This window comes from Staurois parvus, unplaced genomic scaffold, assembly GCF_062004578.1.
Source record: "Staurois parvus isolate SC_StPar_1 unplaced genomic scaffold, SC_StPar_1.0 ptg002791l, whole genome shotgun sequence".
Classification (NCBI taxonomy): domain Eukaryota; kingdom Metazoa; phylum Chordata; class Amphibia; order Anura; family Ranidae; genus Staurois; species Staurois parvus.
The window spans coordinates 26,989-54,437 of record NW_028320587.1 but is presented as its reverse complement, the minus strand read 5'-3'; the positions used below and the strand labels follow the sequence as shown (position 1 = coordinate 54,437).

Below are 27,449 nucleotides of genomic sequence, written 5' to 3'. Positions count from 1 at the left end.
GATCAGGGACACTGGTGATCAGGGACACTGGCGATCAGGGACACTGGCGATCAGGGACACTGGCGATCAGGGACACTGGTCACTGACAATCAGGGACACTTTTGATCAGGGACACTTTTGATCAGGGACAGTCAAGGACACTTGTGATCAGGGACAGACAATCAGGGACACTTGTGGTCAGGGACAGTCAGGGACACTTGTGATCAGGGACAGACAGTCAGGGACAGTGATCAGGGACAATCAGGGACACTGTGATCAGGGACAGACAGTCAGGGACAGTGATCAGGGACAATCAGGGACACTGTGATCAGGGACACTTGCAATCAGGCTTGCTCTTGCTCTTCTAATCCGGCTCCTTCTCTCACAGACAGAACTCCGTGTGAGGAGAAAGAGCCGGAAGCCGCACCATGCGGCTTCTGTTTACAGTTATAATTGGTCACATGGTACAGGACGATTTCATTGGTCCTGTACCATGTTACCTGATCCCCTGTATCTGAGGGACCCGGCGATCTGTGGGCACGCGCGTGCGCGGTCAAGGGGGCGGAAGCCGCACCATGCGGCTTCTATTTACATTAGGACTGTGTCCTTATTGGACACATCGGTCACATGGTACAGAACGGTCCTGTACCACGTCAGGTGATCGCCGGTATCCGAGGGACACGGCGATCACCGGGCACGCGGGTGCGCGCTCTAGGAGCCGCGCACGAGCCTCGGATGCGGGCGGCCGTTTATAAACGGCCACCCGACCCTGCACTGCCACCGTCCGGCAGTTTATATACAACGGCCGGTCGGGAAGTGGTTAAAGGAAGTGCATGCATCCCGGTTTCCCCTGTAAGCCCCCCCCCCCCCCGAACTGGTTGAATTGCAATCCATGTACAGCCAGCTTAAGTCCTTTGTCTTCTGGACACGCCTGTGCAGTAGAGCCCCATGGCAGCTCCTAGGGTCCATCTTCCTTCCTCTCTGTCTGGGGGACACAGAGAGACGGGCCCCATAGCCTGCAATGGGGGCTCTACTGCACCGACGCGACCAGGAGACAGAGGACTTCCGGCAAGGGGTGGTAAAAATCTCAGGAGGCCATGGCTATCAGATCACCAACGAGGGCGGTGAGATCTGATAGGGCGGCTTAAAGGGATAATCAGTATAAGGCACTTATCTTCAGTTCTCACTATAATGTGTACTTTAAGAAATATGTCAAGACTTTTGTACTTTTATTACAGATGATGACTTAATTCAAGATTTCTTGTGGATGGACTGCTGTTGTTTAATAGCGGACAAGGTAATCTTTTCTTAGTGGTACTATAATTTTAAAAAATTAAATATATATATTTATATTTATATATGAAATGAACTCTGGACCTTTTATCTGCTCATTGTAATTGGGATAACGAGGGAATAACACACACCTGGCCATGGAACAGCTGAGAAGCCAATTGTCCCATTACCTTTGGTCCCTTAACAAGTGGGAGGCACCTATGCAAAGTGTTGTCATTCCTACACCGTTCACCTGATTTGGATGTAAATACCCTCAAATTAAAGCTGACAGTCTTCAGTTAAAGCACATCTTGTTCGTTTCATTTCAAACCCATTGTGGTGTATAGAGCCAAAAATGTTAGAAATGTGTCCATGTCCCAATATTTATGGACCTGACTGTATATTTATATATATATATAAATAATAATAATAAAAAAAAAATCTATATATATATATAAAATATGTGTGTGTGTATATTTATATATACCGTGTTTCCCCAACAATAAGACACTGTCTTATATTTTTTTGGGCTCAAAAAACATACTAGGTCTTATTTTCGGGGTAGGTTTTATTTTTTTTTAATGTACAGGTGTGGACAGGGGGTGCAGAGGTGAGCTGCAGGCAGTTGTGGATGAGGGTTGCTATGGAGAGGGCCGGCTTATTACAGATGACAGTTGTGAGCTGCAGTCAGGTGTTGTAGAGGTGAATTGACAGGTGAGTTTCAAACAGGGTGCAGAGAGGAGCCACAGACAAGGTGCAGAGAGGAGCCACAGACAGGGTGCAGAGATGAGCCACAGACAGGGTGCAGAGATGAGCCACAGACAAGGTGCAGAGAGGAGCCACAGACAGGGTGCAGAGATGAGCCACAGACAGGGTGCAGAGATGAGCCACAGACAGGGTGCAGAGATGAGCCACAGACAGGGTGCAGAGATGAGCCACAGACAGGGTGCAGAGATGAGCCACAGACAGGGTGCAGAGAGGAGCCACAGACAGGGTGCAGAGATGAGCCACAGACAGGGTGCAGAGATGAGCCACAGACAGGGTGCAGAGATGAGCCACAGACAGGGTGCAGAGATGAGCCACAGACAGGGTGCAGAGATGAGCCACAGACAGGGTGCAGAGAGGAGCCACAGACAAGGTGCAGAGATGAGCCACAGACAGGGTGCAGAGATGAGACACAGACAGGGTGCAGAGAGGAGCCACAGACAAGGCGCAGAGATGAGCCACAGACAGGGCGCAGAGATGAGCCACAGACAGGACGCAGAGATGAGCCACAGACAAGGCGCAGAGATGAGCCACAGACAGGGTGCAGAGATGAGCCACAGACAAGGTGCAGAGATGAGCCACAGACAGGGTGCAGAGATGAGCCACAGACAGGGTGCAGAGATGAGCCACAGACAGGGTGCAGAGATGAGCCAAAGACAAGGTGCAGAGATGAGCCACAGACAGGGTGCAGAGATGAGCCACAGACAGGGTGCAGAGTGGAGCCACAGACAGGGTGCAGAGAGGAGCCACAGACAGGGTGCAGAGAGGAGCCACAGACAGGGTGCAGAGATGAGGCACAGACAGGGTGCAGAGATGAGCGACAGACAGGGTGCAGAGAGGAGGCACAGACAGGGTGCAGAGAGGAGGCACAGACAGGGTGCAGAGATGAGCCACAGACAGGGTGCAGAGATGAGCCACAGACAGGGTGCAGAGAGGAGCCACAGACAGGGTGCAGAGATGAGCCACAGACAGGGTGCAGAGATGAGCCACAGACAGGGTGCAGAGATGAGCCACAGACAGGGTGCAGAGATGAGCCACAGACAGGGTGCAGAGAGGAGCCACAGACAGGGTGCAGAGATGAGCCACAGACAGGGTGCAGAGAGGAGCCACAGACAGGGTGCAGAGAGGAGCCACAGACAGGGTGCAGAGATGAGCCACAGACAAGGTGCAGAGTGGAGCCACAGACAGGGTGCAGAGATGAGCCACAGACAGGGTGCAGAGAGGAGCCACAGACAGGGTGCAGAGATGAGCCACAGACAAGGTGCAGAGATGAGCCACAGACAGGGTGCAGAGATGAGCCACAGACAGGGTGCAGAGATGAGCCACAGACAGGGTGCAGAGAGGAGCCACAGACAGGGTGCAGAGATGAGGCACAGACAGGGTGCAGGGGATGCAGAAGTGAGCTTCGGGTCCTATCTTCCCACACAGTGCACCAAGCGCACTCACCACTCCGCCTCTTCCTCGCTGGCCAGTGATCACCCCTGGGGCATTGGCTTCCATGCATTAGGCTGCAGGATGAGGTGCCCCGCCCCACCCCTAAACACACTGCACCCTCAGATATCTGTTCCTGTCCCACAGTGAGTACAGAGGTAGGGGGGTTCTGTGGGAGCGGATGGTGAGTACGGAGGTAGGGGGGTTCTGTGGGAGCGGATGGTGAGTAGAGAGGTAGGGAGGTTCTGTGGGAGCGGATGGTGAGTACAGAGGTAGGGGGGTTCTGTGGGAGCGGACGGTGAGTACGGAGGTAGGGGGGTTCTGTGGGAGCGGATGGTGAGTACAGAGGTAGGGGGGTTCTGTGGGAGCGGATGGTGAGTACAGAGGTAGGGGGGGTTCTGTGGGAGGGGACGGTGAGTACAGAGGTAGGGGGGTTCTGTGGGAGGGGACGGTGAGTACAGAGGTAGGGGGGGTTCTGTGGGAGGGGACGGTGAGTACAGAGGTAGGGGGGTTCTGTGGGAGCGGACGGTGAGTACAGAGGTAGGGAGGTTCTGTGGGAGCGGACGGTGAGTACAGAGGTAGGGGGGTTCTGTGGGAGCGGATGGTGAGTACGGAGGTAGGGAGGTTCTCTGGGAGCGGATGGTGAGTACGGAGGTAGGGGGGTTCTGTGGGAGCAGATGGTGAGTACAGAGGTAGGGGGGTTCTGTGGGAGCGGATGGTGAGTACGGAGGTAGGGGGGTTCTGTGGGAGCGGATGGTGAGTACGGAGGTAGGGGGGTTCTGTGGGAGCGGATGGTGAGTACGGAGGTAGGGGGGTTCTGTGGGAGCGGATGGTGAGTACGGAGGTAGGGGGGTTCTGTGGGAGCGGATGGTGAGTAGAGAGGTAGGGAGGTTCTGTGGGAGCGGATGGTGAGTACAGAGGTAGGGGGGTTCTGTGGGAGCGGACGGTGAGTACGGAGGTAGGGGGGTTCTGTGGGAGCGGATGGTGAGTACAGAGGTAGGGGGGTTCTGTGGGAGCGGATGGTGAGTACAGAGGTAGGGGGGGTTCTGTGGGAGGGGACGGTGAGTACAGAGGTAGGGGGGTTCTGTGGGAGGGGACGGTGAGTACAGAGGTAGGGGGGGTTCTGTGGGAGGGGACGGTGAGTACAGAGGTAGGGGGGTTCTGTGGGAGCGGACGGTGAGTACAGAGGTAGGGAGGTTCTGTGGGAGCGGACGGTGAGTACAGAGGTAGGGGGGTTCTGTGGGAGCGGATGGTGAGTACGGAGGTAGGGAGGTTCTCTGGGAGCGGATGGTGAGTACGGAGGTAGGGGGGTTCTGTGGGAGCAGATGGTGAGTACAGAGGTAGGGGGGTTCTGTGGGAGCGGATGGTGAGTACGGAGGTAGGGGGGTTCTGTGGGAGCGGATGGTGAGTACGGAGGTAGGGGGGTTCTGTGGGAGCGGATGGTGAGTACGGAGGTAGGGGGGTTCTGTGGGAGCGGATGGTGAGTACGGAGGTAGGGGGGTTCTGTGGGAGCGGATGGTGAGTACGGAGGTAGGGGGGTTCTGTGGGAGCGGATGGTGAGTACGGAGGTAGGGGGGTTCTGTGGGAGCGGATGGTGAGTACGGAGGTAGGGGGGTTCTGTGGGAGCAGACGGTGAGTACAGAGGTAGGGGGGTTCTGTGGGAGCGGATGGTGAGTACGGAGGTAGGGGGGTTCTGTGGGAGCGGATGGTGAGTACGGAGGTAGGGGGGTTCTGTGGGAGCGGATGGTGAGTACGGAGGTAGGGAGGTTCTGTGGGAGCGGACGGTGAGTACGGAGGTAGGGAGGTTCTGTGGGAGCGGACGGTGAGTACGGAGGTAGGGGGGTTCTGTGGGAGCGGACGGTGAGTACGGAGGTAGGGGGGTTCTGTGGGAGCGGATGGTGAGTACGGAGGTAGGGGGGTTCTGTGGGAGCGGATGGTGAGTACGGAGGTAGGGAGGTTCTGTGGGAGCGGACGGTGAGTACGGAGGTAGGGGGGTTCTGTGGGAGCGGATGGTGAGTACGGAGGTAGGGAGGTTCTGTGGGAGCGGATGGTGAGTACGGAGGTAGGGGGGTTCTGTGGGAGCGGACGGTGAGTACGGAGGTAGGGGGGTTCTGTGGGAGTGGACGGTGAGTACGGAGGTAGGGGGGTTCTGTGGGAGCGGATGGTGAGTACGGAGGTAGGGGGGTTCTGTGGGAGCGGATGGTGAGTACGGAGGTAGGGGGGTTCTGTGGGAGCGGATGGTGAGTACGGAGGTAGGGGGGTTCTGTGGGAGCGGATGGTGAGTACGGAGGTAGGGGGGTTCTGTGGGAGCGGATGGTGAGTACGGAGGTAGGGGGGTTCTGTGGGAGCGGATGGTGAGTACAGAGGTAGGTGGGTTCTGTGGGAGCGGATGGTGAGTACAGAGGTAGGGGGGTTCTGTGGGAGCGGATGGTGAGTACGGAGGTAGGGGGGTTCTGTGGGAGCGGATGGTGAGTACGGAGGTAGGGGGGTTCTGTGGGAGCGGATGGTGAGTACGGAGGTAGGGGGGTTCTGTGGGAGCGGATGGTGCTGTTACTTACAAGGGGGATTGTCACTTGGAAACACAAAAGCCGCGCTTCTGTGTTCATAGGAGACAGTAGATATTGGTGTACACAGGGCCAGTGCCAGAGGTGGTGCAACAGCTGATCACAATTACCATATTTTCCGGCGTATAAGACGACTTTTTACCCCTTGAAAATCTTCTCAAGAGTCGGGGGTCATCTTATACGCCGGTATACGGCATGCTGACACTTTTTAGGGGGGCGGCGCAGTGCCGCCGCCGCCCCCCCCCCTCCCTTCTAAGGGACACTAAGTACAGGGCTGGGCAGGGGCTGCTGTCTCTTACCTGGCTCCGGTCCCACGACGATCCGGTCCAGGAAGCGTGGCTGCTCCTTCATTCGGTTCAGCCACTGGATGTTCGCGCGGCTGCTCGGCTCCGCCTCCTCACCGGTGATTGGCCGCCAGAACTGTAGCTCAGGAAAGGCACACAAGCGGCCAATCACCGGCGAGGAGGCGGAGCCGAGCGGCCCCGCGAAAATCGAGTGAAGGAGCGGCCGGTAAGTGTGCCGTCCAGAGGTGCTGCTGCAACCACATATGCTGGCTGCAGCAGCACCATACTGGAACAGGGGCCAGCAAGTGTCATTGGTAGGAATAGTGCCCCATCATTGGTGTCACTGATACCAATGATGGGGCATTATTCCTCCCACTGACACCAACGATGGGGCACTTCCCCCCCCCCCCCCCACTGACACCAACGATGGGGCACTATTCCTCCCCCCCCACTGACACCAACGATGGGGCACTTTTCCTCCCCCCCTCTGACACCAACGATGGGGCACTTTTCCTCTCCCCCTCTGACACCAACGATGGGGCACTTTTCCTCCCCCCCTCTGACACCAACGATGGGGCACTTTTCCTCCCCCCCTCTGACACCAACGATGGAACACTATTCCTCCCACTGACACCAATGATGGGGCACTATTCCACCCACTGACACCAATGATGGGATACTATTTCTCCCACTGACACCAATGTTGGAACACGATTCCCCCCACTGATACCAATGATGGGGCACTATTCCTCCCACTGACAGCAATGATGGGGCACTATTCCTCCCACTGACACCAATGATGGGGCACTATTCCTCCCACTGACACCAATGATGGGGCACTATTCCTCCCACTGACACCAATGATGGGGCACTATTCCTCCCACTGATACCAATGATGGGGCACTATTCCTCCCACTGACACCAATGATGTGACACTATTCATCCCACTGATACCAATGATGGGGCACTATTCCTCCCACTGATACCAATGATGGAGCACTATTCCTCCCACTGACACCAATGATGGGGCACTATTCCTCCCACTGACACCAATAATGGGGCACTATTCCTCCCACTGACACCAATAATGGGGCACTATTCCTCCCACTGACACCAATGATGGGACACTATTCCTCCCACTGATACCAATGATGGGGCACTATTCCTCCCACTGACTCCAATGATGGGGCACTATTCCTCCCACTGACACCAATGATGGGGCACTATTCCTCCCACTGACACCAATGATGGGGCACTATTCCTCCCACTGACACCAATGATGGGGCACTATTCCTCCCACTGATACCAATGATGGGACACTATTCCTCCCACTGATACCAATGATGGGACACTATTCCTCCCACTGACACCAATGATGGGACACTATTCTTCCCACTGGTGTGCATTGGAAGAGGGGTAGTCTTATACGGCGAGTATAGCCCAAACAGTACATTTTAACAGGAAAAGTAGGGGGTCGTCTTACACGCCGGAAAATACGGTAGGTCTTATACTTCAGCAATTCCCAAAAATAGTACTAGGTCTTATTTTTGGGGTAAGTCTTATTTTCGGGGAAACGGTATATATAAATAAAAAAATATACAGATATATATATACCTGCACTAATGAAAATAAATGATCAGTAAAAATTAAAGTGTATAACATATAGCAGTTGAACACGAAAACCCTGATATTAGGCAGCAAACAATAAATACATAAAAGTGCAGCACTTAAAGTGACAAATAATCATAGGAAAACAGTGAAAAATGTGTCAAAAAACAGTCCGTCCAAAATTAAAGAAAAGGTCCCCAGAGGCTTGTGAGGAAACAAAAGAAATCCAAGGACAGTTTCCGTGTCACCAACCACTCATACAGAAGGCTTAACAGAAAGGTGTGACCCCCCCCCCCCGTTAAGAGTGGTCAATTGCGCTTTGTTAAACAACCCAGAAAGCCGGTTGCTCGAATCCTCCTCCAGATCCCCAAAAGAGCAGATAAAGATCTTCCACACAACGGACTTTAATTAGTGTGCTAAACCACTCAGGATGAGGCTTGGACTCCTAGTGGGGAAACATGCAAAGAAAGAGCGCTCCACATAGTGTAAAACCATAATCACAGCATTTATTTAAAGTACGGTTGCACTAACATGTGAGCAAACATCATAGGCATTGATTGGCAAAACAATCCAAACTTGCCAGTTTCAAAAATGGCCGCCGGCCATTCGTGCATACGCAGTAGCGTGTCTACGTGGCTCCTCCCTACGCGTTTCGTCACAGGTAACGTCATCAGGGCAATATATATATATATATAACCCCACAGGTAACCTCAGGAGAAATACAGGCTGCTCTGGAAAAAAGACGGTGCGGTTGTTTCAAGGAGCACAATACGACGATACTTGAACAAAAATTAGCTGCATGGCCTAGTTGCCAGAAAGAAGCCTTTACTGCGCCAATGCCACAAAAAAAAGCCCTATTACAATATGTCTGACAACACCTTGACACAACTCACTGGGCTTTTTTCTCCGCACTTTCAGCACAGAAACCGAGACAGCTCACAGTGTTTGCTAATGACGGGAGTCAACAGGACCGGCTCCTGATCACATGACAGCAAATCACAGCGGTCACCTGATCCCTCCCACTCCCCCCCCCCAGGCATAGAGACCCTATTGAAGGGCTGTGTGGGATTTATTTATTTTTATTTATTACAGGTACTTCCATAGCGCCGTCAAGTTATTTAGCACTTTACATATATATTGTATACTCACGTCAGTCCCCGCCCCCGAGGGGCGTACAATCTAAGGTCCCTAACTCACATTCATACATACACATACTAGGGCCAATTTAGACAGGAGACAATTAACCTCCCAGTGTGTGAGGAACCCGGGGTACCTGGAGGAAACCCACGCAGGCACAGGGAGAGCATGCAAACTCCAGGCAGGTGGTGCCGTGGTTGGGATTTGAACCAATGACCCGAGTACTGCCAGGCGGAAGTGCTAACCATTCAGCCGCTATGTTGCCCTATGGGGGTGGGGGGATGGGGTAAATGGATGCGCACACACGATGGCGGTTTGGTTCCAGTCTACATTGTGTCATATCTATATACTGTACTATGTATCCTTCGCTATCCTCTATAGCAGCACTATGACTAGATTAGGAGGCGCAAATGACTGTCATTATAAATTGGCGGTTGTGATGGAAGCGTTTGCCAGAGAAAAGGACAGAGAGCTGTTGAAGTGTCTTTCATGTATTTTTATTTTTCAGATGATATACTAACGGCTGCGTGTTTTCTCTATTTGTGTGCAGTACCTCTTGGCAATGACATTTGTTTATTTTAAGAGAGCCGGATTCAGTATAGATGAGTATACTAGAGATAATTTCTTTATAGCTTTGTAAGTACCGGTTACATTCATGTCATAGATGTGGGCGGGGGGGAGGGGTTTGTTCAATGATTGATTTTTTTTTTTTTTTTTTTACAATAAAGGCAATGTAATTAAGTTATTAAAATATCAAATTTGACATAAACTGGAAATGTGAGCGCGGCTCATTATATAAAGATGACATCATAGCAAATCAGCTAAGAGATGGCTATAGGGAGTTGATTGAGCAGTGTTGTATCTTCCAGAAGGTCTTCAGCAGGTAGGTCCTCACGCACACGGGACGATCACGCTGGTAACATTGGCTGTGTGAACGAGAATGTCACCAGCACACCGAGGATCACCAGTACGGGTCCAAAAGTTTTAATGAACGATCACATATGTGACGGAACCGACCCCAGACTGCACTTGGGTACTTCCCTTAGAATACCGCTTCCCCGTCCGATCACCGACCACAGACACCACCGCTGACCATACAAGAATAGACGGCACCAGTCTTGAAGTAAACCAGGAGGTAGACTACTTTATTTTAACACAGAGACAAGATATATACACTCAGGGGAACAACCCCCTCCCCCCCCCTGCATAATGACACAGGGCGGGGCAATCTACACTTAGTAACAAGAGACACACCAGCAGACAGTCCCATCAGGAGGGAGGGCTGCTGGAGACACCCCCCACGCTAAGCTAATACACAAACACATACTTCCCACAATAGTTTGCTCCCAAGTAAGACACACAATAGAACAATGGGATGCAACCACATGGCATTCAACAATCAACAACCCCCACCCCAATATTAGGACAGATCGCCCTGTACCCCTAACAGGCACAGGGTGACTTACACATAAGAGGGATATGGGGAGCTGAGTTCCATGGGCCCCCACCCAAAGTGACTCCCGTCACAACATAGTTACAGCAAGGCAATGTTTCGGAGTCTCACAGGACCCCTTCATCAGGCATTTGATGTCACATGAAGGGGTCCTGGGAGACTGCGACGTCACATGCCCGATGAAGGGGTCCTGCGAGACTGTGATGTCACATGCCTGATGAATTGGTCCTGCGAGACTGTGACGTCACACGCCTGATGAAGGGGTCCTCCGAGACTGTGACGTCACATGCCTGATGAAGGGGTCCTGCGAGACTGTGACTTCACATGCCTGATGAAGGGGTCCTGCGAGACTGTGACGTCACACGCCGATGAAGGGGTCCTGCGAGACTTTGAAGTCACATGCCTGATGAAGGGGTCCTGCGAGACTGTGAAGTCACATGCCCGATGAAGGGGTCCTGCGAGACTGTGAAGTCACACGCCTGATGAAGGGGTCCTGCGAGACTGTGACGTCACACGCCTGATGAAGGGGTCCTGCGAGACTTTGAAGTCACATGCCTGATGAAGGGGTCGTGCAAGACTGTGAAGTCACATACCCGATAAAGGTGTCCTGCGAGACTGACGTCACACGCCTGATGAAGGGGTCCTGCGAGACTGTGACGTCACGCCTGATGAAGGGGTCCTGCGAGACTTTGAAGTCACATGCCTGATGAAGGGGTCCTGCGAGACTGTGAAGTCACATGCCCGATAAAGGTGTCCTGCGAGACTGACGTCACACGCCTGATGAAGGGGTCCTGCGAGACTGTGACGTCACACGCCTGATGAAGGGGTCCTGCGAGACTTTGAAGTCACATGCCTGATGAAGGGGTCCTGCGAGACTGTGAAGTCACATGCCCGATAAAGGTGTCCTGCGAGACTGACGTCACACGCCTGATGAAGGGGTCCTGCGAGACTGTGACGTCACACGCCTGATGAAGGGGTCCTGCGAGACTGTGACGTCACACGCCTGATGAAGGGGTCCTGCGAGACTTTGAAGTCACATGCCTGATGAAGGGGTGCTGCGAGACTCCGAAACGTTGCTTTGCTTCTAACTATGTGATCGTTTATTAAAACTTTTGGACCATTTTTAACGCAGGAACGCGTGTGTTTGGATTGTACACTTGCATAAGCTGTGTAAAGTTACGTTAAAAATGTGAGTTTTTCAGCTTTTTTTTTAGCGTTTAGCGGTATTTTGCCGTGATCAGTGGCGTTTTCCGCATTTGCAGTTTTTAGCATTTTTTCACCCAAAAACATTTTTTTGGGGGGTCAAAAAAAGTCCAAAAACGCCGGTTTGCAGTGGTTTACCACGTTTTTCAGCTTCGGAGCATTTATACAGCTAAAAAGCCCACTAGTCCTGGGGTTTCTTTACAGCCAAAAAAACGTCCCTGCCTGAAAACGTTGATTCCAGTCTATGTGTGTATGGACACCTAGGATAACATGCTGTAGCTGGCTGTAGAAAAAAAACGTCAAAAGCCAAAAACAGCCGCTGTAAAAACATCCCGTGTGCGTGAGGACTTACAAGAACAGATAACAGAGGGGTAAAAGACAGGAAGGGTATGGGGGAACACCTTGGGAACCTGTGAAAGATCGACCTCGGTAGCAGACGTAGGGTCATGCATGTCATGGGTCCAACAGATGTCGGTCCGTGCTATTGGATATTTTTTATACGTGTTCAATGCTGGTTTTCAACTTTACAATCTGATCCAACCTCCGCTGATAAAGAAGCCGGTTTGTGCAGGTTCAGGTTTTCTTGTTATCTCCCTCTAATTAAATACCTCACATGTTTGCAGGCAGGCAGCTTAATCAGTTCTCCACCGGCCAATTCTGACATTTCTCTACTAAAATGTCAGAATCAGTATTTTTTTTTTAATAGAAAATGACTTAGAACCCACCAAAACATCATATATATATATATATATATATATATATATATATATATATATATATATATACAGTGGGGATGGAAAGTTTGGGCACCCCAGCTAAAAATTTGTATTAATGTGCATAAAGAAGCCAAGGAAAGATGGAAAAATCTCCAAAAGGCATCAAATTACAGATTAGACATTCTTATAATATGTCAACAAAAGTTAGATTTTATTTCCATCATTTACACTTTCAAAATAACAGAAAACAAAAAAATGGCGTCTGCAAAAGTTTGGGCCCCCTGCAGAGTTAATATCTTGTACTGCCCCCTTTGGCAAGTATCACAGCTTGTAAACGCTTTTTGTAGCCAGCCAAGAGTCTTCCAATTCTTGTTTGAGGTATCTTTGCCCATTCTTCCTTACAAAAGTCTTCCAGTTCTTTGAGATTTCTGGGCTGTCTGTCACGCACGGCTCTTTTAAGGTCTATCCATAGATTTTCAATGATGTTGAGGTCAGGAGATTGTGAAGGCCATGGCAAAACCTTCAGTTTACGCCTCTTGATGTAATCCCCCGTGGATTTCGAGGTGTGTTTAGGATCATTATCCATTTGTAGAAGCCATCCTCTCTTTAACTTCAGCTTTTTCACAGATGGCATCAAGTTACCATCCAAAATTTGCTGAAATTTTATTGAATCCATTTTTCCTTCTACTCGTGAGATGTTCCCTGTGCCACTGGCTGCAACACAACCCCAAAGCATGATTGATCCAACCCCATGCTTCACAGTTGGACAGAGGTTCTTTTCATTAAATTCTGTGCCCCTTCTTCTCCAAACGTACCTTTGCTCATTCCGGCCAAAAAGTTCAATTTTAACCTCATCAGTCCACAGAACTTGTCTCCAAAATGCATCAGGCTTGTCTATATGTTCATTTGCAAAGTTCAAACGATGATTTTTGTGGTGAGGACGTAGAAGAGGTTTTCTTCTGATGACTCTTCCATGAAGACCATATTTGTACAAGTATCTCTTTATAGTGGAATAGTGTACCACAACTCCAGTGTCTGCCAGATCTTTCTGGAGGGATCGTGCAGTCAAACGTGGGTTTTGAATTGTTTTTCTCACAATCCTGCGAGCTGTTCTGTCTGATATTTTTCTTGGTCTTCCAGATCTTGCTTTAACTTCCACTGTTCCTGATGACTGCCATGACTTAATCACATTCCGAACAGAGGATATTGACATCTGAAAACGCTTTGCTATCTTCCTATAGCCTTCTCCAGCTTTGTGAGCGTCAACTATTTTCAGTTTCAGTTTTCTAGACAACTGCTTAGAAGAACCCATGGTGCTGATTGTTGGGGCAAGGTCAGATGAGTCGGGGCATTTAAAACCTTTGAGATTGACATCACCTGGTCTTCCCAGACGATGATTGAGAACAATCCATGACACTGGCAGGTCTCAGCTTGGCAAAGGGGGCAGTACAAGATATTACCTCTGCAGGGTGCCCAAACTTTTGCAGACGCCTTGTTTTTGTTTTCTGTTATTTTGAAAGTGTAAATGATGGAAATAAAATCTAACTTTTGTTGACATATTTTAAGAATGTCTAATCTGTAATTTGATGCCTTTTGGAGATTTTTCCATCTTTCCTTGGCTTCTTTATGCACAATAATACAAATTTTTAGCTGGGGTGCCCAAACTTTCCATCCCCACTGTATATATATATATATATATATATATATATATATATAATTTTTTTTTTTTTTTTTTAGCAGAAGCTCCAGAGAATAAAATGGTGGGTGTTGCAATTTTTTATGTCATATGGTATTTTTGCAGTGTTTTTTTCAGATGCAGTATTTTGGGGAAAAAATTCACTTACGGCGGAGTTTCACCTAAAAAAAATATATATATATATATAAATAAAAGTCAACAGCTACAAAAACGATAGCTACTGACTTTTAAAATACAGCCACTCACCTGTCCCATGAGTCCTCACCACGGCTGGTTTCACTGGCCGTCTTCTCTCACTGGCGCCAGCATCTTCAGTGTGTGCACCTGGCTGTGACAGCTTGCGGCTTCACAGCCGGGTGCCCACTGCGCATGTGCAAAAGCGCTGCGCTTTGTGAATGGCCCCGTAGTCTTCTGGGACCTGTCTCAGAAGACTACAGGGGGGGGGGGGGACAACTTCCGGAAGCGGGAGTGGGTGCCTATCACATTTGGGTACCCCCCCCCCACTCCCCAGAGGTGCCAATACTTAATGGGAAAGGCTTAAAGCGGAACTTCCCCTTTTGGGTGGAGCTCCGCTTTAAATTAATCTTATTGCACACATACACTATATCATACCTCATTTTTTGTTAAAATATAATGTTACGCCGAGTAAATAGATACCTAACATGTCACGCTTTAAAATTGTGCACGCAAAGTTCTGGCAGACAGGTTGAAAGACCTAATATCGGAATGGATACACATAGACCAAGTAGGCTTTGTCCCAGGGAGAGAGGGTAGAGATAACGGAGATCTCTGTTTCTCATACAAAAAAGTAGGAAAGATAAAATCACTGCGGTGGTACTCTCTATTGATGCTGAAAAGGCATTTGATAGAGTAGATTGGGGTTATACAGTATGTTGGATACATTGGAAGTATTGGGGATGGGACCTAAAATGAGATAGTGGATAAGGAAATTATATAGTAAACACTCTGCAGCAATCATGGTTAATGGGGAATTGTCAGAGTATTTTGGGATGCAGAACGGAACTAGACAGGGATGCCCTTTGTCTCCATTGCTATATGTTTTATCATGGGAATCTCTTTTGGCTACAATAAGGAATAATATAGATATAAAAGGAATTTGGATAGGAGATACGGAGCATAAGGTGGCAGCTTATGCAGATGACATGCTGTTCTATGTGGGAAATGCAAGGATAACTGTCAGGGATCGTGGCTCTGTGCTCCTCGATCGTGGCTCTGTCCCCCGCGCATGCGCATTGGCGGCAGATCGCGCCGGGACACAGGCACTAGGTCCCGGCGAGCCGCGGCTGACAGGACGCCGCGCATGCGCAGTAGGTGCCGGGGGCGCCCAATGACAGCCGGGGGCGCGTCCTAGCCGGCCAATGACAGTGCAGGGCGCACTATTTAAAGATGCCCTGCACTGTCACAGATTGCCGCAAGGCCTTCCTGTGATCCCGAGTTCCTGCACCTATCTAGTGACCCTGATTGACCCTGCCTACGCTGCCTGCCCCTGTGATTGACCCGGATTGTCCTGACTACTCTGCCTGCTCCTGCGTTTGACCCGGATTGTCCTGACTACTCTGCCTGCTCCTGCGTTTGACCCGGATTGCCCTGACCGTTCTACGGATTGACTTCCCTGCTGACCCTGCGTGTGACCCGACTACTCTTCGCCTACTGATTCTGTACCCCGCTTACCCTTACGGGCCCACGATCCGTTACTACCCTGCTGGGGCCGCCATCCTCTTCATATCTGGCTCTCCCGGTACCTGTCCCCAAAGGTCTCCTCAGCCACTGGTGGGCCTGCTCGGAGGTCGTGACCTGGCCCGGGACTGTTTCAAGTCCATCCCCACCATCAGGGGCTCTGGTGAAAGCACAGCCCGGGCTTAGACCCCGCGCTCTGAGTAGGTCTGTCAGTTGGCAGCCTGAGACACCACCTGGCGGATCATAACAATAACATTGCCAAATTTAGTGAAATCACTGAAAGAATATGGGGAGATGTCAAATTTAAAAATTAACCCAACAAAAACAGACATTTTAAACATAAATCTTCCAAATAGAGAGAAAAATAGGTTACAGGAGGAATTTCCCTTTGTTTGGAGAGAAAAAGAATTGAAATATCTAGGAATAAAATGAACTGTATCCTCCAAGAACTTGTATAAATTGAATTATATCCCATTGTTAAACGAGATCAGGGATGAACTAAGGAAATTAGGAGGGGGAACCCCGCCATGGATGATTGTTCTAAAAATATTATGTAAATTTCAAATGATGCCAATTAAACTACCAGAAGTATAGTTTAGATCAATTGAAAAAAATCGTAAGATTTATCTGGAGGAATAAAAAAACGAGAATAAGCCAGGAAATTCTATGTAGAAATAAAGAGAAAGGAGGATTGGGAGTCCCAGATTTAAAAAGATATTATAACGCGGTAATAATGGCGAGAATGTTTGACTGGACATATAATGCAGAGGGGAAAAGCTGGGTCAAAATAGAAAATATACTAAGTAATACTAAATTACCGTATTTTCCGGCGTATAAGACGACTTTTTACCCCTTGAAAATCTTCTCAAAAGTCGGGGGTCGTCTTATACGCCGGTATAGGGACACTAAGTACAGGGGCGGGCAGGGGCTGCTCCTTCATTCGGTTCGGCTACTGGATGTTCGCGCGGCTGCTCGGCTCCGCCTCCTCACCGGTGATTGGCCGCCAGGCACACAGGCGGCCAATCACCGGCGAGGACGCGGAGCCGAGCGGCCCCGCGAAAATCGAGTGAAGGAGCGGCCGGTAAGTGTGCCATACAGAGGTGCTACTGCAACCACATATGCAGGGGTCAGCAAGTGTAATTGGTGTCAGTGGGAGGAATAGTGCCCCATCATTGGTGTCACTGATACCAATGATGGGGCATTATTCCTCCCACTGACACCAACGATGGGGCACTTTTCCTCCCCCCCGCTGACACCAACGATGGGGCACTATTCCTCCCCCCCCCACTGACACCAATGATGGGGCACTATTCCTCCCCCCCCCACTGACGCCAATGATGGGGCACTATTCCTCCACCCCCCACTGACACCAATGATGGGATACTATTCCTCCCACTGACACCAATGATGGGGCACTATTCCTCCCACTGACACCAATGATAGGACACTATTCCTCCCACTAACACCAATGATGGGGCACTATTCCTCCCACTGACACCAATGATGGGGCACTATTCCTCCCACTGACACCAATGATGGGGCACTATTCCTCCCACTGATACCAAGGATGGGGCAGTATTCCTCCCACTGACACCAATGATGGGGCACTATTTCTCCCACTGACACCAATGATGGGGCAGTATTCCTCCCACTGACACCAAGGATGGGGCACTATTCCTCCCACTGACACCAATGATGGGGCACTATTCTTCCCACTGACACCAATGATGGGGCACTATTCCTCCCACTGATACCAATGATGGGGCACTATTCCTCCCACTGACACCAAGGATGGGGCACTATTCCTCCCACTGACACCAATGATGGGGCACTATTCCTCCCACTGACACCAATGATGGGGCACTATTCCTCCCACTGACACCAATGATGGGGCACTATTCCTCCCACTGACACCAATGATGGGGCACTATTCCTCCCACTGACAACAAAGATGGGGCACTATTCCTCCCACTGACACCAATGATGGGACACTATTCCTGCCACTGACACCAATGATGGGGCACTATTCCTCCCACTGACAACAAAGATGGGGCACTATTCCTCCCACTGACACCAATGATGGGACACTATTCCTGCCACTGACACCAATGATGGGGCACTATTCCTCCCACTGATACCAATGATGGGACACTATTCCTCCCACTGACACCAATGATGGGGCACTATTCCTCCCACTGACACCAATGATGGGACACTATTCCTCCCACTGACACCAATGATGGGGCACTATTCCCCCACTGACACCAATGATGGGGCACTATTCCTCCCACTGACACCAATGATGGGGCACGATTCGTCGCTCTGACACCAATGATGAGGCACTATTCCTCCCACTGACACCAATGATGGGGCACTATTCCTCCCACTGACACCAATGATGGGACACTATTCCTCCCACTGACACCAATGATGGGGCACTATTCCTCCCACTGACACCAATGATGGGGCACTATTCCTCCCACTGACACCAATGATGGGGCCCTATTCCTCCCACTGACACCAATGATGGGGTACTATTCCTCCCACTGATACTATTGATGGGGCACTATTCCTGCCACTGATACCAATGATGGGGCACTACTCCTCCCACTGACACCAATGATGGGGCACTATTCCTCCCACTGACACCAATGATGGGGCACTATTCCTCCCACTGACACCAATGATGGGGCACTTTTCCTCCCACTAACACCAATGATGGGACACTATTCCTCCCACTGACACCAATGATGGGGCACTATTCCTCCCACTGACACCAATGATGGGGCACTTTTCCTCCCACTAACACCAATGATGGGACACTATTCCTCCCACTGACACCAATGATGGGGCACTATTCCTCCCACTGACACCAAAGATGGGGCACTATTCCCCTCACTGATACTAATGATGGGGCACGATTCCTCCCACTGACACCAAAGATGGGGCACTATTCCCCTCACTGATACTAATGATGGGGCACTATTCCTCCCACTGACACCAATGATGGGGCACGATTCGTCGCTCTGACACCAATGATGGGGCACTATTCCTCCCACTGACACCAATGATGGGGCACTATTCCTCCCACTGACACCAATGATGGGGCACTATTCCTCCCACTGACACCAATGATGTGACACTATTCCTCCCACTGACACCAATGATGGGGCACTATTCCTCCCACTGACACCAATGATGGGGCACTATTCCTCCCACTGACACCAATGATGGGGCACTTTTCCTCCCACTAACACCAATGATGGGGCACTATTCCTCCCACTGACACCAATGATGGGGCACTATTCCTCCCACTGACACCAATGATGGGGCACTTTTCCTCCCACTAACACCAATGATGGGGCACTTTTCCTCCCACTAACACCAATGATGGAGCACTATTCCTCCCACTGACACCAATGATGGGGCACTATTCCTCCCACTGACACCAATGATGGGGCACTATTCCTCCCACTGATACCAATGATGGGGCACTATTCCTCCCACTGACACTAATGATGGGGCACTATTCCTCCCACTGACACCTATGATGGGCACTATTCTTCCCACTGACACCAATGATGGGGCACTATTCCTCCCACTGACACCAATGATGGGGCACTATTCCTCCCACTGACACCAATGATGGGGCACTATTCCTCCCACTGATACCAATGATGGGGCACTATTCCTCCCACTGACACCAATGATGGGGCACTATTCCTCCCACTGACACCAATGATAGGGCACTATTCCTCCCACTGACACCAATGATGGGGCACTGTTCCTCCCACTGATACCAATGATGGGGCACTATTCCTCCCACTGACACCAATGATGAGCACTATTCCTCCCACTGACACCAATGATGGGGCACTATTCCTCCCACTGACACCAATGATGGGGCACTATTCCTCCCACTGGTGTGCATTGGAAGAGGGGTCGTCTTATACGCCGGAAAATACGGTAAGTGGAATTGTATGGTTACCTCCACAATACAGAGGATTAGCAGACAGTACAAGTTTGTTCAAATTTAATGTTTTAAGAGTTTGGGATGTTTTACACAAACAGATGGGATGGGAACATAATTCTGTTGGGAACACAAAACTGTTAATGCCCTTAAAGTCCACAGAGTTCCCCCCCCCCCCCCCCCCCCGGGTAAAGAAGGTATCACAGGGAAGTGGATTGAGAAGGAAGGTGCACAATTAAGGGATATAATGGCGGGGGAGGAAATAGGATCACTTAAGGAACTGGAAAAAAAAGACGTTTTTACGAGAATGGATGAGTGGCGTTATTTTCAATTGAAACACTTTATAGGAAATCTTCCAAAGCCTTTAAGAATAGGAGGGGATTGGAATCCTTTTGAGCACTTATTAGGTACACGGGGAGATGGGAAACACGGAACCTCTAAAATATATCACATTCTCACTGAAATAAATGCACATATAAGTCCTCCATGTATAGAAAAATGGGAAAGAGAAATAGGAGTTACAATAGATGCGGAAAAACAGGAAAATGTACAGAATAAACCACAGAAATATAAATATGCAGGAGGTAGAAATGAATTATAAGTGTTTGGCAAGATGGTGTATCACAGCGAGTGGCACATGGATTGAGTGGAGATAATTCACCTTTATGTGGATGTGGAGGTAGAGGCACAATGTATCACATGTGGGAGTGTCCTAAAATACAAGAGTATTGGGGGAAATTGTAGGCTTGTCATGTGACGTCCTGCAGGCAGGAAGTGGTTAACTCCATCGCCTACAGGGCACTTCTACCCCCTTCCTGCCTACAGGGCACTTCTACCCCCTTCCTGCCTACCGGGCACTTCTACTCCCTTCCTGCCTACAGGGCACTTCTACCCCCTTCCTGCCTACCGGGCACTTCTACCCCCTTCCTGCCTACCGGGCACTTCTACTCCCTTCCTGCCTACCGGGCACTTCTACCCCCTTCCTGCCTACAGGACACTTCTACTCCCTTCCTGCCTACAGGGCACTTCTACCCCCTTCCTGCCTACAGGACACTTCTACCCCCTTCCTGCCTACAGGGCACTTCTACTCCCTTCCTGCCTACCGGGCACTTCTACCCCCTTCCTGCCTACCGGGCACTTCTACCCCCTTCCTGCCTACCGGACACTTCTACCCCCTTCCTGCCTACAGGACACTTCTACTCCCTTCCTGCCTACAGGGCACTTCTACCCCCTTCCTGCCTACAGGACACTTCTACCCCCTTCCTGCCTACCGGGCACTTCTACCCCCTTCCTGCCTACAGGGCACTTCTACCCCCTTCCTGCCTACAGGACACTTCTACCCCCTTCCTGCCTACAGGACACTTCTACCCCCTTCCTGCCTACAGGACACTTCTACCCCCTTCCTGCCTACAGGACACTTCTACCCCCTTCCTGCCTACCGGGCACTTCTACTCCCTTCCTGCCTACAGGGCACTTCTACCCCCTTCCCTACAGGGCACTTCTACCCCCTTCCTGCCTACCGGGCACTTCTACCCCCTTCCTGCCTACCGGGCACTTCTACCCCCTTCCTGCCTACAGGGCACTTCTACCCCCTTCCCTACAGGGCACTTCTACCCCCTTCCTGCCTACCGGGCACTTTTACCCCCTTCCTGCCTACCGGGCACTTTTACCCCCTTCCTGCCTACCGGGCACTTCTACTCCCTTCCTGCTTACCGGGCACTTCTACCCCCTTCCTGCCTACTGGGCACCTCTACCCCCTTCCTGCCTACCGGACACTTCTACCCCCTTCCTGCCTACAGGGCACTTCTACCCCCTTCCTGCCTATACGGCACTTCTACCCCCTTCCTGCCTATACGGCACTTCTACCCCCTTCCTGCCTATCGGCACTTCTACCCCCTTCCTGCCTACCGGGCACTTCTACCCCCTTCCTGCCTACAGGGCACTTCTACCCCCTTCCTGCCTACCGGGCACTTCTACTCCCTTCCTGCTTACCGGACACTTCTACCCCCTTCCTGCCTACCGGGCACTTCTACCCCCTTCCTGCCCACCGGGCGCTTCTACCCCCTTCCTGCCTACAGGGCACTTTTATCCCCTTCCTGCCTACCGGGCACTTCTACCCCCTTCCTGCCCACCGGACACTTCTACCCCCTTCCTGCCCAGGCCAATTTTCAGCTTTTACCGTTGTAGCACTTTGAATGACAATTGTGCGGTCATGCAACACTGCACCCGTATGACATTTTTATAATTTTTTTCACACACATAGAGCTTTCTTTTAGTGGTATTTAATCACCACCGGGGTTCTTCATTTTTTGCGCTATAAACGAAAAAAGATGGAAAAATCTAATTTCTTTATAAATTTAGGTCAAAATGTATTATGCTACATATTTTTGAAAAAAAAAAATCCCAATACAGTTGTGTTCACAATAATATCCGTGTGTTGAAAAAAGTGAGTAAAGCTGCAAATCCTTCTAATCCTTTTATTTCCATCCACACAAATGCATTGGGAACACGACACATTCTATTCCAAATCACAACATGAAGAAAAATACATCAAATTTGTGTTGTTCCTCTAAATAAAACTGAAGAAAAGTGAATATTAGACGGTTCAAAAAAATGGCCGTGTTTGTATTCTTCTTTACAAACTCCAACATTCACTATATAAACTGAGAAATGTTTGAAGATTTTGCTTTCCTTTGAATGACTTCATGAATATTTGGTTGTAGTCGCACTGTTTCTGAGAACTGCTGTACATCTGTGTTGCATGGAGTCCCCCAACTTCTGGCCCCTGTGATCAGGTATTCCAGCCCAGGATGATTGGACCACATTCCACAGTTCTTCTCTATTTCTTGGTTTTGCCTCAGAAACGGCATTTTTGATGTCACCCCACAAGTTTTCTATTGGATGAAGATCCGGGGATTGGGCTGGCCACTCCATAGCGTCCATCTTGTTGGTCTGGAACCAAGATGTTGCAGGTTTACTGGTGTGTTTGGGGTCGTTGTCTTGTTGGAACACCCATTTCAAGGGCATTTCCTCTTCAGCATAAGGCAGCATGACCTCTTCAAGTATTCTGATGTATTCAAACTGATCCATGTTCCCTGGTATGCGATAAATAGGCCCAACACCGTAGTATGAGAAACATCCCCATATCATGATGCTTGCACCACCATGCTTCACGGTCTTCACAGTGTACTGTGGCTTGAATTCAGTGTTTGGGGGTCGTCTGACAAACTGTCTCCGCCCACTAGACCCAAAAAGAACAATCTTACTTTCATCAGTCCACAAAATGTTGCGTCATTTCTCTTTAGGCCAGTCAATGTGCTCTTTGGCAGATTGTAACCTCTTCAGCACACGTCTTTTTTCCAACAGTGGGACTTTGCGGGGACTTCTTGCAGATAGCTTGGCTTCACATCGACGTCTTCTAATTGTAACAGTCCTCACAGGGAACGTCACACCTTCTTTCATCTTCCTGGAGCTGATTGTTGGCTGAGTCCTCACAGGGAACGTCACACCTTCTTTCATCTTCCTGGAGCTGATTGTTGGCTGAGTCCGCCCCATTTTGGCTATTCTTCTATCCATTCCAATGGTAGTTTTTCGCTTTCTTCCGCGTCTTTCAGGTTTTGGTTGCCATTTTAAAGCATTTGCCATCATTTTAGCTGAGCAGCCGATCATTTTCTGCACTTCTTTATATGTTTTCCCCTCCAATCAACTTTTTAATCAAGGTACGCTGTTCTTCTGAACAATGTCTGGAACGACCCATTTTCCTCAGAATTTCAGAGAGAAATGCACTGTAACCAGCATGTCCAACATTTGCTGCCTTCCTTCCTTAAATAAGGGCAATAATTGCCACCTGTTTATCAAAGAATGAATGACCTCACTAATAGAACTCCACACGGCTATTATATTGAACACGCCCCTTTCATTGAGTGATTCAATGACACAGAATCAGCAGCATGCATGTCATGACTGTTGGGTCTGTTGGATTTCTATTACTCTACTACACCTGCTAGGAAATTATTTGCCATGTAGAAATATCATTTCCACCAAAAACAGAGATTGATCCGGTTAGTGATGTCTGACTGCTAGTATTTTCAACACAACTGTATGTGTATATTGATTTGTTTGCGCAAAAAGTTATAGCATCTACAAACTATGGGATATATACTGGATTTTTTTTTTTATATACTAGTGCTGGCGCGATGAGCTACTTATAGCGGGACTGCGATTTTGCGGAGCACAATCTGACACTAACTGACACTTTTTGGGAACCAGTGACACTAATACAGGGATCAGTGCTGCAAATATACACTGTCACTGTATTAATGATACTGGCTGGCAAGGGCTTAAACATCTAGGGGGATGAATGGGTTAACTGTGTGCCTAGCTATGTGTTTTGTGTACACAGTAATGCGTTATTACTAGACAATCTGCTGAGTTTTATTCCCTGCTTTGCAGGGAAAGAAAATCTAGCAGATCACTGCTGACAAAACATAGCTCTGCATTGCTTACATAGACAGAGCTGTGTTCTGTCCGTCTCTTCTGCAATCAATGGGTTAACTGTGTGCCTAGCTGTGTGTTTTGTGTACTCAGTAATGTTTTCTACTAGACAATCTGCTGGGTTTTATTCCCTGCTTTGCAGGGAGAGAAAATCTAGCAGATTACTGCTGACAGAACACAGCTCTGCATTGTTTATATAGACAGAGCTGTGTTCTGTCAGTCTCCTCAGCGATCAAGGGGTGCCCCGGTGCTGATCCAATAGTCGGCACCTGTTGTTCGGCTTATGCTGTGTCCAATCACAGAAGAAGAGGCTCTCCGGCAGCATTCGCACCCCCTACAGCGGAAGTGCAAAATCACAATTACATATGTGTTTGTGCATAGAATGTCTGCCCTGTAGCAGTAAATCTGCTATATGGCGGATTGAAAGTGGTTAATCACCACGGGGGTGAGGGGGGGGGGGTTATTTTTTGCTAAACAAACAAAAAAAGACCAAAAATTTTGACCAAAAAAAGTTTTTCTTAGTTTCTATTATAAAATTTTGCAACAGATATAGTGCCCATCAGTTGCTGATGAGGAGCCACTGATGGGCACTATTGATGGGCACTGATGAGGCAGCACTGATAGGCACTATTGATGGGCACTGATAAGGCAGTATTGATGGGCACTGATGAGGCAGTATTGATGGGCACTGATGAGGCAGAACTGATAGGCACTATTGATGGGCACTGATAAGGCAGTATTGATGGGCACTGATAAGGCAGCACTGATAGGCACTATTGATGGGCACTGATGAGGCAGTATTGATGGGCACTGATGAGGCAGAACTGATAGGCACTATTGATGGGCAACACTGATGGCCACTGATGAGGCAGCACTGATAGGCAACACTGATGGGCACTGATGAGGCAGTATTGATGGGCACTGATGAGGCAGCACTGATAGGCACTGTTGATGGGCACTGATGAGGCAGTATTGATGGGCACTGATGAGGCAGAACTGATAGGCACTATTGATGGGCACTGATGAGGCAGTATTGATGGGCACTGATGAGGCAGTATTGATGGGCACTGATGAGGCAGCACTGATAGGCACTATTGATGGGCACTGATGAGGCAGTATTGATGGGCACTGATGAGGCAGTATTGATGGGCACTGATGAGGCAGAACTGATAGGCACTATTGATGGGCACTGATGAGGCAGCACTGATAGGCAACACTGATGGCCACTGATGAGGCAGCACTGATAGGCAACACTGATGGGCACTGATGAGGCAGTATTGATAGGCACTATTGATGGGCACTGATGAGGCAGCACTGATAGGCACTATTGATGGGCACTGATGAGGCAGTATTGATGGGCACTGATGAGGCAGAACTGATAGGCACTATTGATGGGCACTGATGAGGCAGTATTGATGGTTACTGATGAGGCAGAACTGATAGGCACTATTGATGGGCACTGATGAGGCAGCACTGATAGGCAACACTGATGGGCACTGATGAGGCAGCACTGATAGGCAACACTGATGGTCACTGATGAGGCTGCAATGATGGGCACTAATAGGCAACACTGAAGGGCACTTATAGGCAACACTGATTGGCAGTACTGATGGACACTGTAGGGGCTGCACTAATAATCAGTGCCCTTATTAGCAGTGTAGATGTCCCCTTTCACACTTACCAGTTATCAGCAGTACTTTTCTCAATCTGTGACTCCTCTCCCCTGCAGCTACCGCTGGCTTTCACAGGGGATCACATGACCAGCCTGTGGGTGACGTCACCACTCCAGGCTTTGCCAGCCATTGTCGGAGAATCCTCCCCTCTCCCCTGCAGCTACCTCTGGCTAACACAGGAGATCATATGACCAGCCTGTGGGTGACGCCACCCGTCACATGACCAGAGCAGGCTGAAAATAATTATATACATCTTTTTTAACCCTTTCACGCTGGCACCTCCCGGCCTTTCAAGGGGTTTCTAATGTCGGGAGGTGGGGTTTATGATCATGTGACTGTGGTGATTGGCTGTCACAGCGGGCACATGAAAGCTCCCAATCGCAAATAGCCACCGGTAAGTGTGTCGGGAGCAGGCAGGGCGCACGCTGTGTTTTCATTCTGGTGTGTGGCCTCTCAGCGTAAAGCCCCGCCCCCCAAGATGCCGCATATACGCTTACTGTCAGGTTGGTCAGCGGAGGAGGGGGGAGGGGGAGGGGAAACTTTTAGGACTAGTTGGGCTTAGGTTGGAATTCTACTTTAGATTAATTACAGAGATTTTATGTTATTGGCCTCATCTAGACGAGAACGAGAAAATGTGTTTAATGTTGTTGCAGATCAATATGTAAGTTACTAATTTTGTTTCATTGCATTTCGTATCAAAATTTGTTTTGTTTTATTCGTTTTTGACCAGATTTAAATTTTTCCTGTGGATTTGAAGTATTCGAATCAAAATTTAATCTAATATATCAAATCGATCCAAATTCATTTTGAAGAATTGCTGGATCTATTCTGTTCGAATTTCGGAAGATGGTTACATTTTCTGTTTTATTCTAATCTATTCTATTCTTTTCTGTTCAATTATATTATGTTTTATTCTACACTGCTCAAAAAAAGAATCTACTACCATTACCCCTACTACTATATCTACTATTGTTACCCCTACTACTACTACTATTACCCCTACTACTACCATTACCCCTACTACTACTATTACCCCTACTACTACTATTACCCCTACTACTATATCTACTATTGTTACCCCTACTACTACTATTACCCCTACTACTACTATTACCCCTACTACTACCATTACCCCTACTACTACTATTACCCCTACTACTACTATTACCCCTACTACTACTATTACCCCTACTACTATATCTACTATTGTTACCCCTACTACTACTATTACCCCTACTACTACTATTACCCCTACTACTACTATTACCCCTACTACTACCATTACCCCTACTACTACCATTACCCCTACTACTACTATTACCCCTACTACTACCATTACCCCTACTACTACTATTACCCCTACTACTACTATTACCCCTACTACTATATCTACTATTGTTACCCCTACTACTACCATTACCCCTACTACTACTATTACCCCTACTACTACCATTACCCCTACTACTACTATTACCCCTACTACTACTATTACCCCTACTACTACCA

At 49.2% G+C, this 27,449-nt stretch overlaps 1 protein-coding gene across 1 annotated transcript in view; it reads left to right on the top strand.

Annotated features, from left to right (window-relative positions):
- The window catches only part of SPDYA (speedy/RINGO cell cycle regulator family member A), a 58,002-nt gene that overhangs the window by 12,259 nt on the left and 18,294 nt on the right, over positions 1 to 27,449 (top strand). Inside the window, exons 2-3 of the mRNA XM_089666706.1 lie at positions 1,218 to 1,276; positions 9,591 to 9,676. Coding sequence (XP_089522832.1) covers positions 1,218 to 1,276; positions 9,591 to 9,676 — 145 coding nt within the window. The remainder of the gene's footprint in view (positions 1 to 1,217; positions 1,277 to 9,590; positions 9,677 to 27,449) is intronic.